The following is a 17868-nucleotide window of genomic DNA, read 5'->3' as shown; positions in this document are numbered from 1 at the left end:
AAAAAAAAAAATTAAAAAATAAAAATAAAAATAAAAAATTTAAAAGACAGAATAAATTATGGGGCTAGAGCCGGCCTTGGTGGCACATGTCTTTAATCCCAGCACTAAGGAGGCAGAGGCAGGCGGATCTCTGTGAGCTCAAGGCTAGCCTGGTCTACAAAGTGAGTTCAAGACAGCCAGGGCTACACAGAGAAACCCTGCCTTGAAAAACCAAAATAAGTGAATGATGTTGATGATGATGATTTGTTTCTCTGTGTAGCCTTGGCTGTCCTGGACTCGCTTTGTAGACCAGGCTAGCCTTGAACTCACAGTGATCCTCCTGCCTCTGCCTCCCGAGTGCTGGGATTAAAGGCGTGCGCCACCATGCTCGGCTGATGACGATGATGATTTAAATTTTAAAAATGGAGCTAAAGAGATGGTTTAGTAGTTTAGAACATTGGTTGCTCCTGCAGAGGTTGGAGTCTCAGCAACTCCATGGTGGGGTCACAACCATCAGCAGTGAAGGGGATCTGACACCCTCTTCTGGCCTCAGATTGCACTACACCCACAAGGTACACATACATACAGGCAAAACACCCATGCATGTAAAATAATAGCACCTTAAAAATATTTAGGTGAGGAGTGTATGTTCACATTCACAGGCGCGCGCATGGCGCGAAGGTGTCTCTGCCAAGTTTATAAGAACAGCTGAGAACTGTGGAGAGGGGGCTGACGGGAAACCATAGAGTGAACAGCGAAGGGTAGCTGCTCCTGGGTGATAGATTGCTCATTAAGGGATTTTAGGGAAAGCTGGGACAGTGAAGACTCCAGACAAGGAGGTCATTTCCAGCCGTTCTGTCGCTAGACTTTTTTGAGTAAGGACTCTCCAGATGCTCTCATAAAATGACAAGCAGTATCCAAGAGGATGACATCTAAGGAGAGGTGAGAGGGAACCAGACAGCACGTGGGTCCTGTAGGGAACAAGAGCTCTTAATAGCATCTGCCCGGGCATCTGGCATCGGGTTTCCCAGGCAGCCTAGCTTTCCCCGAGTGCTTGCTCTCTCATGACTTGATCTGGCTTGCCTTTTAATTTGAACCAGCCTGCTTCCCCCTCTTATTTTTGAGACAGAGTCTCCTATAATCCAGGTTGGCCCGGAACTTGCTATGTGGTCGAGGATGACCTTGAACTCCCAATCCCACTGCCTCCACTTCCCAGGGGCCCGGATTACAAGCGTTGGGGGCCACGCCCCTTTCTGTGCAGTGTTGCTGGTTGAATGCGGGGCTTCGTGTGTGGTACAGGAACACTCTACACAGCCACTCTTATCTGAGGAATGACACTCGATGGTGACCTCAGGCCTCCACAGAAGTACAGACACATGCAGGCGTACGTGTGTGCGCGTGTGTGCGCGAGTATGTGCGCGTGCGCGCGAGTGTGTACTTCTCAGTGCAGCAGAAGCCATCCGGTCAGACTCTTGATGGATTAGGGAGAATGATTCCGGATGTTAGCAGTGGGGAAGGAAGAAAACCGGCCAGGTCATGGGAACGGTGGAATTTATTATGTTTGCATTAGAAAAACATTCTAAACCTATCATAAGAAGGGTCACTGACATTTCCTGAAAGGACAACCAGGAACTGTTAGCAGCTGTAAACACAGCGGAGCTTCCTTGTTAGGGGGAGGGGGAGGGGAGGGGGAGGGAAGGGGAGGAGGGGAGGAGGGGAGGGAGGGGGAGCTGAGGCAGGCATCCATCAGAACTGGACTACTACAACAGTGGATCTTCTGCGTGAGTGGCAGGGGGGAGGGGGGCCTGGGAGGGGGGATGGGACAGGATGAGGAAAGGCTGAGAAGTGATTGAAAACCATGGCCCCCCAATGCATGTGGAGGGAACAGGATGTTTCTGAAGTACAGGACAGAAAGAGCTCAGCTCTGACCTTGATGTCTGGGGACTGGGTTATGAATAACCACAGCCAGTGTGTGTGTGTGTGGGGGGGGGTGGGGTGAGGCAGGGAGAATGTTCCACAAGGAGGCTGCAACCTGGCAAAGAGGGCCTACTTGCAGGGCCTATGAGTCAGACTGTGTCTCTCTGAATCATGCGGAGGCCACTGCTGGCTGAGAACACAGACGTAGCAACTCGGCCCTCTGCTGCCAGCCAGCCCCTGAGAGAATGGCCTAGGTGTTTTGCAGCTAGCTGGGCCCAGTCCTGGGTCGTGTGAGGTCCAAGGTCATGTGATGGGCCAGATGTGACTCACTAGGCAGGAATGAAACAGACCCAACCCTCTGGCTTGCACCCAGTGTCCCCAACAAAACTCAGGTTCTCTCCCCCCCCCCCACACCCTCACCTAAATTAGGAGGAAGGGACTGCCCTTCTGTGATGGCAGACCCATGCCAGGCAAACTCAAGAGATTAAATTTCCTTGCCCAGCCTGAACAGGGCACTAATTTTAAACTGAATTAGTTAATTAACGTGTGCATGCTGTGTGCATACACGTGTGCCTGTGGCCCGGCTGAAGAAAGACATCAGAGCCCTGCTCTGTCATTTCCTACCTTAGTCCTCTGAGGTGGAACCCAGAGTCAGGCGAGCAGTCAGCTAATCCCAGCAATCCCCCTGTCTCAACCTCCCACATCACTGTTATATGCACATGGCTAGCTTTTTCCATGTGTACTGGGGGTCCGAGAGCTCTTACTCCCAGGGCATCTCTGCAGGCCCAGGAGGAAACAGTAGAGAGCAAAGTGATTACTACGGCTTGAGCCTAAAAGCCAGTGTCGTTATCTATATTCTTTCCTCTCCCTCCCTCCTTCCTTTGGAGACATGTAGCCTAGGCTGGACCTTAGCTTGCTCTAGAGTCAAGGACTCTTGATTCACCTGCCTCCACCCCCACCCCCAGGGCTGGGATTATATTGGTGCACTACCATGGCCAATTTATAAGCCGGGTGGTGGTGGTGCACACCTTTAATCCCAGCACTCTGGAGGCAGAGGCAGGTGGATTGCTGTGAGTTCAAGGCCAGCCTGGTCTACAAAGCGAGTCCAGAACAGCCAAGGCTACACAGAGAAACCCTGTCTCGAAAACCAAACCAAACCAAACAAACAAACAAAAAAACCAAAAAGCCATGGCCAACTTATGAGATGCTGGTGACCAACCTCATGGCTTCCTGCATGCAAGCGTCCACCAACAGAGAGACATCCCCAGCGCCCCAATTTCCAACCCCCTCTGGTTTTTCCATACAAGGTTTCTCTGTGTAGCTTTGGCTGTCCTGTACTCGCTTTGTAGACCAGGCTGGCCTTGAACTCGCAAAGATACGCCTGCCTCTGCCTCCCAAGTGTTGGGATTACAGGCGTGTGCCATTGCGTCCAGCTTCTCTCTTTTTTAAACCAGGCTCCTAATGGCATTCAAAAACACTCCAAAGCCCTTTGCAAAGGCAACTTCTTGCATGTACAGACAAACAGAATTCCTAGGTCTCTCCCCGCCTCTCTCTCCTCCCCTTTGATTTTATTAAGCACATAAGCACCTCCAACCTCACCAACGCCTCATTACTTTCTCAAGCTGGCCTATATTTTTGTTTCTATCTCGATCCATGGAAGCATCAAACCCGCTGAGAGGCTGAGATAAGAAGGTTCCAGTCAGGTCGACAGTGGAAAAAAACCAGTTCCACCCAGCATCTACCTCCTCCTCTCATCGGGGGCCAAATCCAAACTTGGCAGTTTCTTTCCTCAGAATGTTTGTGTCCAGATCCATTCAACCTGGATTTGGGCGTTCTCACTGCTACAAGCTCCACTCTGCTACCTGTGGTCAGGGACAGACAGCTCAACCCGCTTAGCTCTTTCCTAAAGTCAAACAAATAAATAAACCTTTTCCATCGATCTATGCGGCGTGTCCAGGTGTGGAGGTCAGGGGAAAGCAGACAGGAGCCAGTTCTCTCTTTCTGCCACGCAGGTCCTGGGACTTGAACTCACGACGGCGCCTTTACCCACTGAGCCGTATTCTTGGACTCATACCAGGGAACCCCAGCTGGGGGTTTCAACAGCTGGAACGTTCCCAGGCCACCGTGCTCCACAGTCAATTTCACTAATTTAAAAATCTCTTCCTAATCTAATTCTGCTTCAATCCACTTCACTCATCCTTGCTCAGGTGTAAAGATAAACAATAGCGCTACTGTGCAGAGCCGGGTACACCCGACAGCCCTGCTGGCTCCTCTCTGCTCTCAAGCCTTTATATGTTTTCCCTCTCTTTTTTGTTTGTCATCTCATTTCCTTTTCCCACCTCCTAAGTGCCAGGATCACAGGGGTGTGACACCGCCCCCAGCTTCTTCTTTTTCTGTTCTGCTTTAAAAAGAAAAAAAAAATTACATTTATCTGTTAGACAGCAAGCACCTTCACCCACTGACCCTTCTCACAGGCTCCCTTATTTGTGCTTCAATGTGCGCAGGGGCACGTGTGCCACAGAGTGCCTGTGGTGGGCAGAGGATAACTCGGGGGAGTCTCGGACTGAACTCAGACCCTCAGGCTTGGCAGCAGGCTCCTTTACTTCATGAGCCATCTCACTGGCCTTTTATTTGCTTTTTGAGAACGGGTCTATGTAGCCCAGGCTAGCCTTGAGTTTGCAAGTCATCCAGTCTCAGTGCTAGGATTACAGACCTATGTCACCATGCCTGGCATCATCATCCTCATCATCATTATTAATTTCCTTATAGACTTTTCAAGTTGTTCATGGACCTCCAACATAAAATGAATAAATCAGGGGTTTGGGGATGGTAAAATGATTACTTAATAAGCATGACAACCCGACCTTGATGTCCAGAACCAAAAACCAGGCTACCAAGTATGATGGCGTACGCCTTTAGTCCCAGCACTCGGGAGGCAGAGGCAGGCAGATCTCTAAATTCAAGGCCAGCCTGGTCTACAAACTGAGTCCAGGATAGCCAATCCTACACAGAGGGCCAGTGTGAACAACATCAGCACATAGCCACACCCCCATGCACACCCATACAGGGAAGCCTAAATCAATCATTAAATGGAACTCTGACGTCCACCTCTGCCCAGTAAAGGTGCCCATGAGAGACGAGGGAACAAAAGGAAACAAACAGGTCAAGGTGCATGTGTACTTTCCAACTCAACCAGATAGAAAAGCACTGAATTACGGGACATCCGACTACACCTTCCTTCCACCGAGACAGGGCACTTCAACTAGGAGCCACTTCTAGCAAGTCAGGCAGGGAAACTGAGGCACGCATGATGTGCCAGAGCACATCTCTTTGTAGATTCCTGCCTGGAGCAGTGGCCATGTGAAGCCCAGCTCCCACGGTCAGAGTAAAGACGGACAAGAGTGAAAAGTCTATTACAGCCAGTCACAGAAGCACACCTTGCTTTGGTTTAAAAAAAAAAAAAAAAAGGTGGCATCTCTAGGCATGGTGGCACATTCCTTTAATCCCAGCACTTAGGAACCAGAGGCACGTGGATCTGTGTGAGTTCGAGGCCAGCCTGGTCTACAAAGTGAGTCCAGGACAGCCAAGGCTAACACAGAGAAACCCTGTCTGGAAAAAACAACAAAGAAAGAAAGAAAAAAAAATGTAGTTCAATGTTAGTTTCTCTCTTTTCTTCCTTTTTTTTTTTTTTTTTTTTAGGGGGAGGGGATATTTTGAGGCAGGGGTCTCATGCAGCCCAGGCTGGTATCAACTTGCCACACAGCTGAAGATGACTTTGAACTCCAGATCCCATAGCCTCCAGCTCCCAAGTGCTGAGACTGTAGACATGTGCCACCCATCGGCTTCTTTCCACACCATTTTCTTTCCACACAGTGGTTTATCCCACAGGGGTTTTTAAGAAAGCCTGAATAGGGCTGGAGAGACGGCTCAGAGGTTAAGACCTCTTCCAGAGGTCCTGAGTTCAATTCCCAGCAACCATATGATGGCTCACCACCATCTATAATGAGATCTGGTGCCCTTTTCTGGTGTGCAGTTGTACATGCAGACACAACGTTGTATCCATAATAAATAAATAAATCTTAGTGCCGGGTGTGGTGGCACACACCTGTAATCCCAGCACTCCTGGGGCAGAGGCAGGCGGATCACTGTGAGTTCGAGGCCAGCCTGGTCTTCAAAATGAGTCCAGGACAGCTAAGGCTACACAGAGAAACCCTGTCTCAAAAAAACAAAAACCAAACAAACAAAAACGACCCCCCCCCAAAAGAAGCCAGAATAAGAAAGAACTTTTTTTTTTTTTTTTTTTTTGGTTTTTCGAGACAGGGTTTCTCTGTGTAGCCTTGGCCATCCTGGACTCACTTTGTAGACCAGGCTGGCCTCGAACTCACAGCGATCCGCCTGCCTCTGCCTCCCGAGTGCTGGGATTAAAGGCATGCGCCACCACGCCCGGCTAAGAAAGAACATTTAAGGAGTCAGGAAACAGCTCAGTCTGTACAGTGTTTGCTGAACAAACACAAAGACCTGAGTTCCAGCCCCAAAATCCACATAAAGAAAGCTGGCTGTGGTGACTTGTGACTGGGATGTCAGCACCAGGGAAGCTGAGACAGATGACTCCAGGCTACTTGCTGGACAGGCAGCCTAGCTTCAGTGGGTTCCCGGCCAATGAGAGACCTTGCCTCAAAGAAACAAGGTGGGCAGGCACCTGACATATAAGTTTAAGCCCTGGCCCCCACATGTATGTGTGCACAAACATACATGCAAACTCAAATACAAAACACTAAGGTATTGCTCAGTATATGGCTTTTCTTTGAGACGGGTTCTCAATATGTCACCCAGGCTGGCCTTGAACTCTGTCCTCCTGCCTAAGTGTCAGGAGTACTGGTTTACATGTGCATGCCACTGTACCAGCTCACTAGATGCTTTTCAGTAACAATTTTCTACCTCATTTTAAGTGTCAAAAAGCAGATATATCCTCTTGCAGGAGAGTTAGGGTTATAAGAATACATAAAGAGGTGAAGGCCAGTCTGGGCTACATAAAGCCATTCCCAGGCCAGTGACCCCAGCGTCTGTGTGGGAGAAAGCCATCCTTCAGTTCCATGGGTGGTTTGGGGCTAGCCTGGGCTATGTAAGAACCTGTCTCAAAAATAATACAAGGGCTTGTGAGATATGAGGGGAAGGTGCAGGTGCCTGCTGCCAAGCCTGACAACCTGAATGGAGTTCTCCAGGATCTGATGCCTATAGCTGTCCTCTGACCTCCACACACACCTGCACTTGCACAAATAAATAAATACATATAATGACAAATATTAAAATAATTTTATGTGTATATTGGGGGACATCCAAAACAACTAAATCCTGGTTAAAGAAATTAAAGTTCACTGGTAGAGGCTCATGGTTCAATCGCTACTACTAAGAAAGAAAGAAAGAAAGAAAGACAGGAAGGAAGGAAGAAGTTAGGTATTGGAGGAAAACAAAATGATCAAAACCAGGTCAAATTTGGCAACTACATTTGTGGCAGCCCATATATGCAAATGCATGCAAATTTAGAAACTGTGCTAACTAGCGGCCCATCTCAGGCCCTCACTGGGATGCATCAGGTTCTTGTTACAGCTGGGAAAAGACCTCATTTAAAAAAACAAAAAAACCAGTGTGAATCCCAGAACTCAGGAGTTAGAGGTAGATGGATCTCTGTGAGTTTGAGGTCAGCCTGGTCTACAGAGCGAGTTCCAGGACAGCCAGGACTACACAAAGAAGCTTTGACTGGAAAAAGAAAAAAGAAGAAAACAAAACAAAAAAACAAAAGGCAAAGCGTGGCCATAGAAGTCCATGCAAAGAGAGAAGGCTTAGGAGGCCTGCGTGCGGTGCTAAAGCATGGCATTCTAGGCAATGAGATGGCTCAGTGGGTAAAGAAAGGCACCTGCCACTAAGTGTGAACCGAGGGACACACATGATGCAAGGACAAAGGGGACTCTATCAAGTTGTCCTCTGACCTCCACATGGATACCATGGCATATGCAAACACACACACACATACACACACACACACACACACACACACACACACACACACACACACACACACTATGTACAAAAATAAATAAATAGGGGCTGGAGAGATGGCTCAGTGGTTAACAGCACCGCCTGCTCTCCCTAAAGATCCTGAGTTCAATTCCCAGCAACCACATGGTGGCTCACAACCATCTGTAATGTGATATGGCGCCCTCTTCTGGCTTGCAGGAGTACATACAAGCAGAACACTGTATACATAATAATAAATAACTCTTTAAATAAATAAATAAATAAGTGTGATTTCTTTTTTCCCCTCCTCTAAACCTTAGGAAATTCAGCTATGGCTGGAAGAAGACAGCTCTACTGCGTCAGCCAACATGCCCGACTGGGAAGCCTGGCAGTTCTGCACACTGCCTCCAGAGGCTTCTTCCTTCTCTAAGAGGCAGCCATGTTTATGACACAGTCAAGAGAAAAATGGCTTTAAAAGCAAAGTGTTTCCTGCTGTTTCCTTTCTTCGCTAGGGTGCCAAGGGTGGTGTTTGAAAGCTTCCCTTGAATGTGCTTTGCAGGGGGTTGGGGACATGGCAGCGGCAGCATGCTTGCTGGCGTGCACGGAGCCTTACGTTCAAGTCCGATAAACAGAGTATTGCCATGCAGTGCGCATCTGTGATCCCAGCACTTGACGGGGAGAGGCAGGAGAATCAGAAGTTGCAGCCCAACCTTCGCCTATATAACTACTTAGAAGCCAGCCTGGGCTACATGAAACCCTACCTCAAAAATAAATAAATAAATAAAAATAAATGAAGAGGCTGGAGAGAGGGTTTGGCAGTTAAGAGTGCTGGCTGCTTCAAGGCCAGCCTGGTCTACAAAGTGAGTCCAAGACAGTCAAGGATACACAGAGAAACCCTGTCTCCAAAAACAAAAAACAAAACAAATACACACACACACACACACACACAAAAGAGTGCTGGCTGCTCTCCCAGGGAACTCAGGTTTGATTCCTGCCACCCACATGAAGGCTCACAACCTTCTGTAGCTCCAATGCCAGTGCATCTGATGGCCTCTTCTGACCTCTGCAGGCCCTGAAGGCACATACTACAGGGGCAGCCACGGAGGCAAAACACCTGTACACATAATAAAATAAACATTTATGTTCTTCTGCTGGGCATGGTGGGGCACACCTTTAATTCCAGCACTTGGGAGGCAAAGACAGGTGGATCTTTGTGAGTTCACGGCCAACCTGGTCTATAGAGTGAGTTCCTGGACAGCCAGGGCTACACAAAGAAACCCTTCTCCAACCCCAACACCCTCTCCCCCCGCAAAAAAAAAAAAAAAAAAAATCTTAGCTGGGTAGTGCTGGCACAGTCCTTTAATCCCAGCACTTGGGAAGCAGACACAGCCGGATCTCGGAGTTTGAGGCTAGCCTGGTCTACGTTGAGACTTCTGGATAGGTAGGGCTACATAGAGAAACCCTGTCCCAAAGAAATGAACAAAGAAACAAAAAAACTCTTCATTTTAACAAAGACTATGTTTTAAATGTTTTACTTTAATTTGTCCTTTGTGTGGTATATTTGGACCCTCACACCCACCCATGGCATTTGCGGAAGCCAGAGAAGGCTATTAGGTCCGCTTTCCAGCCATCTCTAACCCGGTCCTCCTGAGACAGGTCTCTCATTTAACCAGACGCCAGCTTCCTCACTCCCACCCACCCACGTGATCCTCCTGTCTCTGCCCCAACCCCCAACACCTGGGGGTCCAGACACACATGGAGCGATTCCTAGCCTTGCCTGGCCTGGTACTCCCTATGTAGACCAGGCTGGCCTCAAACAGAGATCCGCCTGCCTCTGCCTCCTGAGTGCTGGGAATACAGGCGTGCGCCACCCAGTAGGCCCTGGGGATGCTTTGGTGTGTACTGATTACGGTTTTGTCAACTCGACCCAAGCTAGCGTCTTCTGGGAAGAGAGACATCAATTAAGGACCCGCCTCCATCAGACTGGCCTGTCAGCAAAGTCTGCGGGAGCCTTTTCCTGATGAATGCTTGACGTGGAAAGGCCCACTGTGGGCGGTGCCTCCCTGGCTAGGTGGTCCTGGGTGTGAGAAAGGTACCTAGGAGAGCAAGCCAGTAAGCAGCACTCCTCCATGGCCTCTGCCTCGACTTCCCTCCATGAGGGACTGTATCCGGACATGTAGATCAAATAACCCTTTCCTCCCCAGGTTGCTTTTGGTCATGGTGTTTTACCACAGCAAGAGAAAGCAGACTAAGACAGGGCAGCTGAGCCATCTCCCCGCGTCTTTTCTTTACATCACACGTGCTCACGTTGCCATGCAACACGCACTGAGCTCTGCTGCTTGCTGAGAATCACTACTACCTCTACTGATACAGGCTCCTCTTTGGTAAGCTGGTGGGCTGTTCCCACTCCATCTGCAATGCCCAAGGTAGGGGCCGGGGCTTCAGTCATTCGACTGAAAGTTGTCAACTACCCAAATAAATACATACGCGGTCTGTTGGCCTACTACTGTTTCTATCTACCATCACCACAAAATCCTAATGTACGGACTTTAAAAAAAATTTCAATCTACTGTCTTGGAAAGAAAACAAGGCATTAAGTTGAGAAGTAGATTCACTAATCTACTTTTTTGTCCTATCATCTCTGTATATTTCGGTATCCCCCTTTCTTTCTTTTCAAACCCTAATTCCAAACCTAAGAATGAAAGATAAAGGAAAGGAGAGACATCCCTGAGTCCAACTTTGTTTTCTCTGTAAATAAGACCAATAATAACTTATAACCAACTCCCAATGAAACAAACATCTATTGGCCGGGTGTGGTGGCGCACGTCTTTAATCCCAGCACTCGGGAGGCAGAGGCAGGTGGATCGCTATGAGTTTGAGGCCAGCCTGGTCTACAAAGTGAGTCCAGGACAGCCAAGGCTACACAGAGAAACCCTGTCTTAAAAAGCAAAAAAAGAAAGAAAGAAAGAAAAAGAAATTTAAGGTTATCCTTAGCTACTGAGTGAGTTCTGGGCAAACCTGGGCTACATGAGACCCTGCCTCAAATTAAATAAGAAATTGACATGAAAGAAAGAAAGAAAGAAAGAAAGAAAAGAAACATCTATCACTCAAAAAAGCAACCCAAAACCTACCCAACCCCCCTTAAGAGAAATGGGGAGTCCTTCTCTTAAGGTTTCTTCCTGTTGATTTATAGAGAGTTTTGGGTGACTGTTCAGACAGCAAACTGTCTCTGTCATCTTCTCATTTGGGAAGCTGCTAACCTGCTCTCCCTGTATACTCAGGTAATCCAATCTTGCTCTTTCTCAAGTCTCTGATGGGTTGAAAACAAGATAGTTTAGCTTTGCAATTAAGCTGAGTTGTTTAGAGGTTAAGATCTTTTTAGGTCTAGATAGATACTTTAAGTTGCTAATGACGAGATATGATGGATGCTGATTAACATTCAGAAGTTTAGACTCACCAAGATAGGAAAGATGTTTCCTTTAAGACTGCCAAATACAAACAGCCAAAACACTATGAATGTAACACACACACACACACACACACACAGACATACATCCTATTGTTTAGTGGTTCTTCTTACTGTAGATAGTTTATTGTATATAAGTGCAATAATATAAATGCATATGTAAAAATATTTAACAAAATTTTTTTCAAAAGTATATTAAGGGGCAGGAGAGATTACTCAGTGGTTAGAGCACTGGCTGCTCTTCCAGAGGACCTGGGTTCAATTCCCAGCACCTACTTGGCAGCTCACACCTGTCTGTAACCCCAGTTCCAAGGGATCTGACACCCTCACACAAGCAAAATATCAATGCACATAAAATAAAAATAAATTCCACATTAAAAATTAGATTTTAAATGTTTTTTTAAGATTTAAATTTTTAATTTTCTAACTTTTTATGTGTTTTTGCTTGAGTGTATATATATGCGTGACTGGCATCACAGAAGCCAGAAGAGAGGGTATCAAACCTCCTGGAGCTGGAATCACAGGTGGCTGTGAGTTACCACATGGCTGCTGAGAACTGAACCCTGGTCCTCTGCAAAAACACATTAAGTGCTCTTATTCACCGAATCACCAATCCATCCCTTAGTCATTCGCGTGCGTGCATGCATGTGCAAGCACGTGCACACATACATAAGTGCCACAGTGCTCCCATGGAGGTCGGAAGACAACTTGAAGAAGTCAGTTCTCTCCTACCACGTGGGTCAGGGAATCAAACTCGGGTCGTCAGGCTTGGCAGCAAGCACCTTCTCCCGCACCAGCCTTTTAACTAGGGAGACCAGCAGCTGTGACAGCGACCCTGAGGGAGAGGCGTGAGGCCCTGCAAACTGTGCGCTGATACAGAAGCAGTTAACTTTTCCGGCAAAGGAAATCAGGCTTTTAATATGGCCTAGATCCCTTGGCCTCCCTACTGTCCTGATTGAGGGAGGGATGTTCATTATAGAAGACAAAGGTTATCAGGGGACACTTGAAACAAAAATCTAGAAAATAATGGTAACAATGTCAGCGCTTCCTGCTTATGCAGAGACTTATCTTTTCAAAACCTTTAAAACAATTAAAAAAAAAAAAGTGGAGCTTTGTGGTCCACTCCTTTTATTCCAGCAGAGCCAGTTCTGGGACAGTCTAGACTATATACTGAGACCCTGCCCACTTGGAAAAAAGAAATTAATTACACGTATTTGTTCTCTATGTAGGTACCTGTGCCACGGCCTGTGCGTAGAGGTCAGGGGACAACTTGGGAGAATCAGCTCTCCCCTTCCACCTGTGGGAACTGAACTCAGGTCATCAGGCTTGGCAGCAGGTCCTTTTAACAGCTGAGCCATCTCCCTTACCCAATGGTTTGGTTTAAAAGCAAGCTCTCCTGTATCACAGGTTTGTGATTTGTATGTTTTTGTTTATTATTACCCACTGGGATCTGCTTTTGTTGTTACTGTTTGTTTTTTAATTTATTTATTTTTTAGATTATGTGGATGACTGTTTGATCTGTATACCACACGCACGCCTAGTGCTTTTGCAGGCCAGAAGAAAAGATGCTGGCTCCCCTCGAAATGGAGTTACAGACGGTTGTGAACTGCCTTGTGGGTGTTGGGAACGGAACCTGGGCCTTCAGCAAAAACAAGAAGTACTCATCAGCCCCCATCTCTCCGGGAGGGAGGTTGTTATCTCCCGCGCCATCACTCCTAACCTTTAGAACACTTTAACAGCTTTCCTGTTCTTTGCTTTTCTTTCTCAGGACAGGATTTCCTTGTGTTGTAGCCTTGGCTGTCCTGGCATGCACTTTGTAGACCAGGCTGGCCTGGAACTCATTTAGAGACACACCTGCCTCTGCCTCTTGAATGCTGGGATTAGAGGCGTGCGCCACCACTGGTGGCAGGTTTTTTTTTCTTTTTGTTTTAATTAGGACCTAGTTCTGAGAGGTCATTAAGGCTTCTCTTTACTTCTATCCAGATGCTCTATTTGACTTTCCAGCACTGGGCTCGTGCCTCAGTAGTAGAGAACTGGCCTATGACGTGCAAGGGCCTGGGTTCAAACCCAAGGATCAGAAAAAGAATACAGATTTCCCTTCTCAGAACATTTCAAGATTTATGCTTTCTTCTTTCTTTCTTTCTTTCTTTTTTTTTTTTTTTTTAACTACATGCTATAATATACTTACTCGCCTTTTAAAGGCCGGGAGGGTATGTGTGTGTGTGTGCGCGCGAGCTGATGTCGGGTGTCTTCCTCAATTGCTCTCCACTTTCTATGTTAAGGGAAGGTCTCTCTTCTGACCCAGAGCCTCACAAGTGCTGGATTACAAGCAAGCCACCACATGTACCCTCCTGTCATTTACCTGGGAACTGTGACTCTAAACTCAGGTCCTCAGGCTTGCATGGCAAGTACCTTATCCACTGAGCCATCCTCTCAAACCCATACACTTTCCATGTGTTGTCTGTGGCGGGGGTGGGCAGGGGATATGGTTCAGCCAAATAATCTACACCCGGCCTCAAACTCACCACTGTCCTGCCTCAGTCACCCCAGTATTGAGATCGTACATGGTGGCCTATGTCTAGGCACAGTGGTTTTTGTTTTGTTTTGCTTTGTTATTGTTGTTGTTGTTGTTGTTGTTTTAGATTTATTTATTTATTTATTATGTATACAGTGTTCTGCCTGCATGCACACCTGCATACCAGAAGAGGGCATCAGATCACATTATAGATAGTTGTGAGCCATCATGTGGTTGCTGGGACTTGAACTCAGGACATACTGGAAGAGCAGCCAGTGCTCTTAACCTCTGAGCCATCTCTCCAGCCCCCACAATGTTTTTTGTTTTTGTTTTTGTTTTTCTTTTACTTTGACCAGAATCATTCCCAACCTCACAACATAGAAGAGAGGCTGAGGAGCTCAGAGAGAGAGAGAGAGAGAGAGAGGGCTAGGGCTACAGCTCAGTCAAGCGCACCCCCACACCATTCATAAAAGCCTGGGCTGGATCCCAGCACCTCACAAACCAGACTAATGGCGCACACCTGTGATCCTAGCACTGAGCAGGCAGAAGCGAAAGGAGTTTAAGGCCATCCTTAACTACACAGCCAAGGGTAGCCTGGACTACACGAGACCCTGTCTCAAAAAAACAACAACAGTAAGATGTTTAAAAGAGGGTGACAATGGAGTAGGAGACAGAGTTGCAGACTGTCTCCTAGGGCACCTGGATCCTCACTTCTGGTCCTCCCCACGATCATAACTCATTCTAAATGGCAAATGCTGGAAACAGAATCCTCCATATGGCACTGGGTAAATTACTAAACCTCTCTCTGCTTTTGATCGCCCATCTGTCACGTAGGAACAATACTCTCTTTCCTCTCCCCCCCTCCCCCCCCCCCCCCCCCCCCGTGCCCCCTAGGCTGGTATGCATATCAGAGCAGGAGGGCATCCCTTATTTAAAAAAATTAAAATAAAATAAAATAGCAGTGACTAACATAATACTAGAAAATCAGGCAAAAATAAGTCCCTAAGAAAACCAAAGATCTGGTATCCCACGTTAATCAAATAATTCCTAAGGGGGAGGGTGATTACTGAATAACCAGATGTGACTGGGACATGAGTAAATAGTGCTCCTGCTAAAGGCAGCACTGTGGATTTTACAACCAAGCCCCTGCCCCACCCCACCCCAAATGTAAGGGTTTACTAGATGAGACTTAGTACATTTAAAAAATGACCCCATGCTGAGGACGCCAGAGCATGCCTATAATCCCATTCCTTAAAGAGGTGAAGACAGGAGGATCCCTCCACAGCCAGCCTAAGCTACATAGTGAATTAAAGGTCAGCCCGGACTGTGTGAGGCCCCGGCTGAGGGCCAGTGAGCTGGCTCAGGCGGTATGGGGGCTTGCAGCCCATGCCTGCAGACCCGAGTTTGATCCCCAGGGCCTACACAGTGGAAGCAAATAGCTGGTTCCTACAGGTTGTCCTCTGATTTCCACACAAGCCACGGAACCTCCGTGACCCTACAATCCAAAACGGAGAAATAGACGTAACTTTAAAAGGGAAAAGAAAAGAATATCCTGTCCCGATCCTCATTTCTTCCGGAAAAGTTTAAGCTGTCCACCAGGATAACCCTTTGGCCCTCAGCCTCATTAGATTTTGTAAGTCGTCAACCCTCTAGCTAGCATTCCAGAGCCTGACAGATTAGGATCTGCACCTGATCCCTGGCTTCATACCTGCCACTCTAGGCTGTCAACCTCGGCCAATGCGTCTAGTATTTTCCATTCCTGCCTACTTACCACAGCTGGGGACACACAAGCCAGAACAGGGCTCTTTTATTCCTAGGCTCGACTTCCCTATTTCTTTCCCCTCCCCACCCCACCCGCCTTTTGGTGGATGGGGAGAGAGTCTCAAGTGGCATAAGTTGGCCTTGAACTCCTGGTCCACCCGCCCCCTCCGTGCTGGGACTACAGGCGTGTACCCCAGCACTAGGTTTTCATGCGGAGCTGGGGATGGAAACTCAGGGCTCTGGGCGTGCTAGGCAAGCACTCTACCAACCCAGATACAACACATCTCCCGCTGAAGTTCCCTTTAAAGGGCCATATCAATTTCTGGCCCTTTAAATCCCTCCCCCACTCCACCCTGGCTCTTTTCAATTCTCCACACTTTCTCCTTTCCCCACCTGCAATTCGCCTTCGCCTCCCTCAGGGAGTTTCTCCAATCCTCTCCCCGTGTCCTTCCACAGCCCCCACCCTTCCCTCCGCAACGCGACTCCAGCCTCATCTTCCGTCCCCCTGCGCGTTTTCCCTTTTCCCCCCACGACACACCTCTGCAGCAGGCGACCTTCTGCGGCCACATCCAATGCCGGGGCTCCTCCACTCCCTGACCTCCCGGATCGCCCCCCCCCCCGAGCTCCTGCGGATCCCTCTCACCCCCATACCCAGTTTTCCCCTGGATCCACTCACAGGAGGCCGGAGCAGGTGGTGCAGACGAAGCTGCCCACGGTGATGTCCACATAGGTGACCCCGCGCTGGGCGCACTCGAAACAGTGTCGGTTCCCGGCCTGGCTGCAGCCGCCCAGCTCCCGCACTCGGCGGCACCAGACCTCCGAAGCCGCTTCAGCCTCCGCTTTGCTCCCTCCGACCCCGCCACCTGGGCCCGGGCCCTTCTTAGCCGCCATCACCATCTCTATCCCGAGCTCCTCTGCAAGTCAGCGGTCGCTCCCCCTTTTAACCGCTCGCTGCCTTTCCCGCCTCCGCCGCCTTCGCACGCCCGGCAACCCTGACACCAGCTCCTGCAGCCCGGACCACGACCGCGAGAGACTCCGCCGCCCCCTTCCTCGTCTTGTTCTGCACGCTGATTGGCTAGTTTCCTCCCACCTCCTCTTTCTGATTGGCCGGATTCGGGACGGCCTCCCGTTGCTAGAGCCTCCAGAGCCACGCCCCACCGCCGCCCGGCCTCCGGCCTCTTCCATTGGTTCACAAAGACCCCCACCGTGCAAGTACTGTGCGTGCCCTCCTCCTTGTCCTCGCCCCCTCTTGCCACGGGCTCCAGGGCTGACTCTGATTGGTTGTTAAGGTTGCAAAATTAGCGTGCGAGAGAAAGGAGGTGCTCCGGGCGCACGCAGGGCTCACCCTCCGGATTGGTACGAATTCCCGCCAAATTTCAAAGGCTTGTTCCAGGCTGAGCCAAGAGACAAGCGAAGCAGAAAAGAAGTGGCCCGAGGACGGGATGGAGGAGAAAGGCAGAGACAGAGAAGGGGAGAGCAAATGCTTTATAAAAGATGTTTTATTTATGCAAGCCATAGGAGGAGACCCCATTTTAGAGTTAAGTTGAAAACTTGAGGTGGAGCTGGGAGGTGGTAGCACATGCCTTTAATCCCAGCACTCGGGATGCAGAGGCAGGCGGATCTTTGTGAGTTCGAGGCCAGCCTGGTTTATACAGCGAGTTCCAGGACAGCCAGGGTTACAGGGGGAAACCCTATCTCAAAAAACAAACAAAAAACCTTGAGGTGCGATGCCGAAGAAATGCTTAAGAGATGAAGGCATTTCCCACCAACCTTACAACCTGGACTTGATCCTTGGAGCATACTCCTGCAAGAAAACAGACTCCTGTAAGCGAGTGTATACACACACACACACACACACACACACACACACACACACGGAGGGGGGGGAAGAAAACGTGTTGAAGTGGATCACAGAACTGTGTTGTGATTCAGTCAGAGTTTGAATCTGAGTCTTTTGGTTTTTAAAACCCTAGTCTGGAGCCAGGCATGTATCGTGGTTGGTAGACTGCTTGCCTGGCATGCGCTGAGCTCTGGGTTCAAACCCCAACACTGCATACACAGCCCAGAGTGGTGGCACAGGCCTGTTACTTGCAGCATGTGAGAAGCGGACGTAGGAGTACCAGAAGTTCAAGGTCTTCAAAAGGAAAGGCTGAAAGTGGACATGTTTTAGGCTGTTGACGACCGTAGTTTCGTTTCAGGCAGGTCAATGGGACAC

The 17868-nt window shown here is 48.6% G+C and overlaps 1 protein-coding gene across 1 annotated transcript in view; it reads right to left on the bottom strand.

Moving 5' to 3' along the window:
* The window catches only part of Agfg2 (ArfGAP with FG repeats 2), a 36168-nt gene extending 19466 nt beyond the window's left edge, over positions 1-16702 (bottom strand). The window contains exon 1 of the mRNA XM_051161230.1: positions 16330-16702. Within this exon, the coding sequence (XP_051017187.1) occupies positions 16330-16550 (221 nt within the window). The 5' untranslated portion in view covers positions 16551-16702. The remainder of the gene's footprint in view (positions 1-16329) is intronic.
* Between the last annotated feature and the right edge of the window lie 1166 nt (positions 16703-17868).

Source organism: Acomys russatus, chromosome 19 (assembly GCF_903995435.1).
Source record: "Acomys russatus chromosome 19, mAcoRus1.1, whole genome shotgun sequence".
Taxonomy (NCBI): domain Eukaryota; kingdom Metazoa; phylum Chordata; class Mammalia; order Rodentia; family Muridae; genus Acomys; species Acomys russatus.
This window is presented reverse-complemented; position numbering and strand designations above follow the sequence as displayed.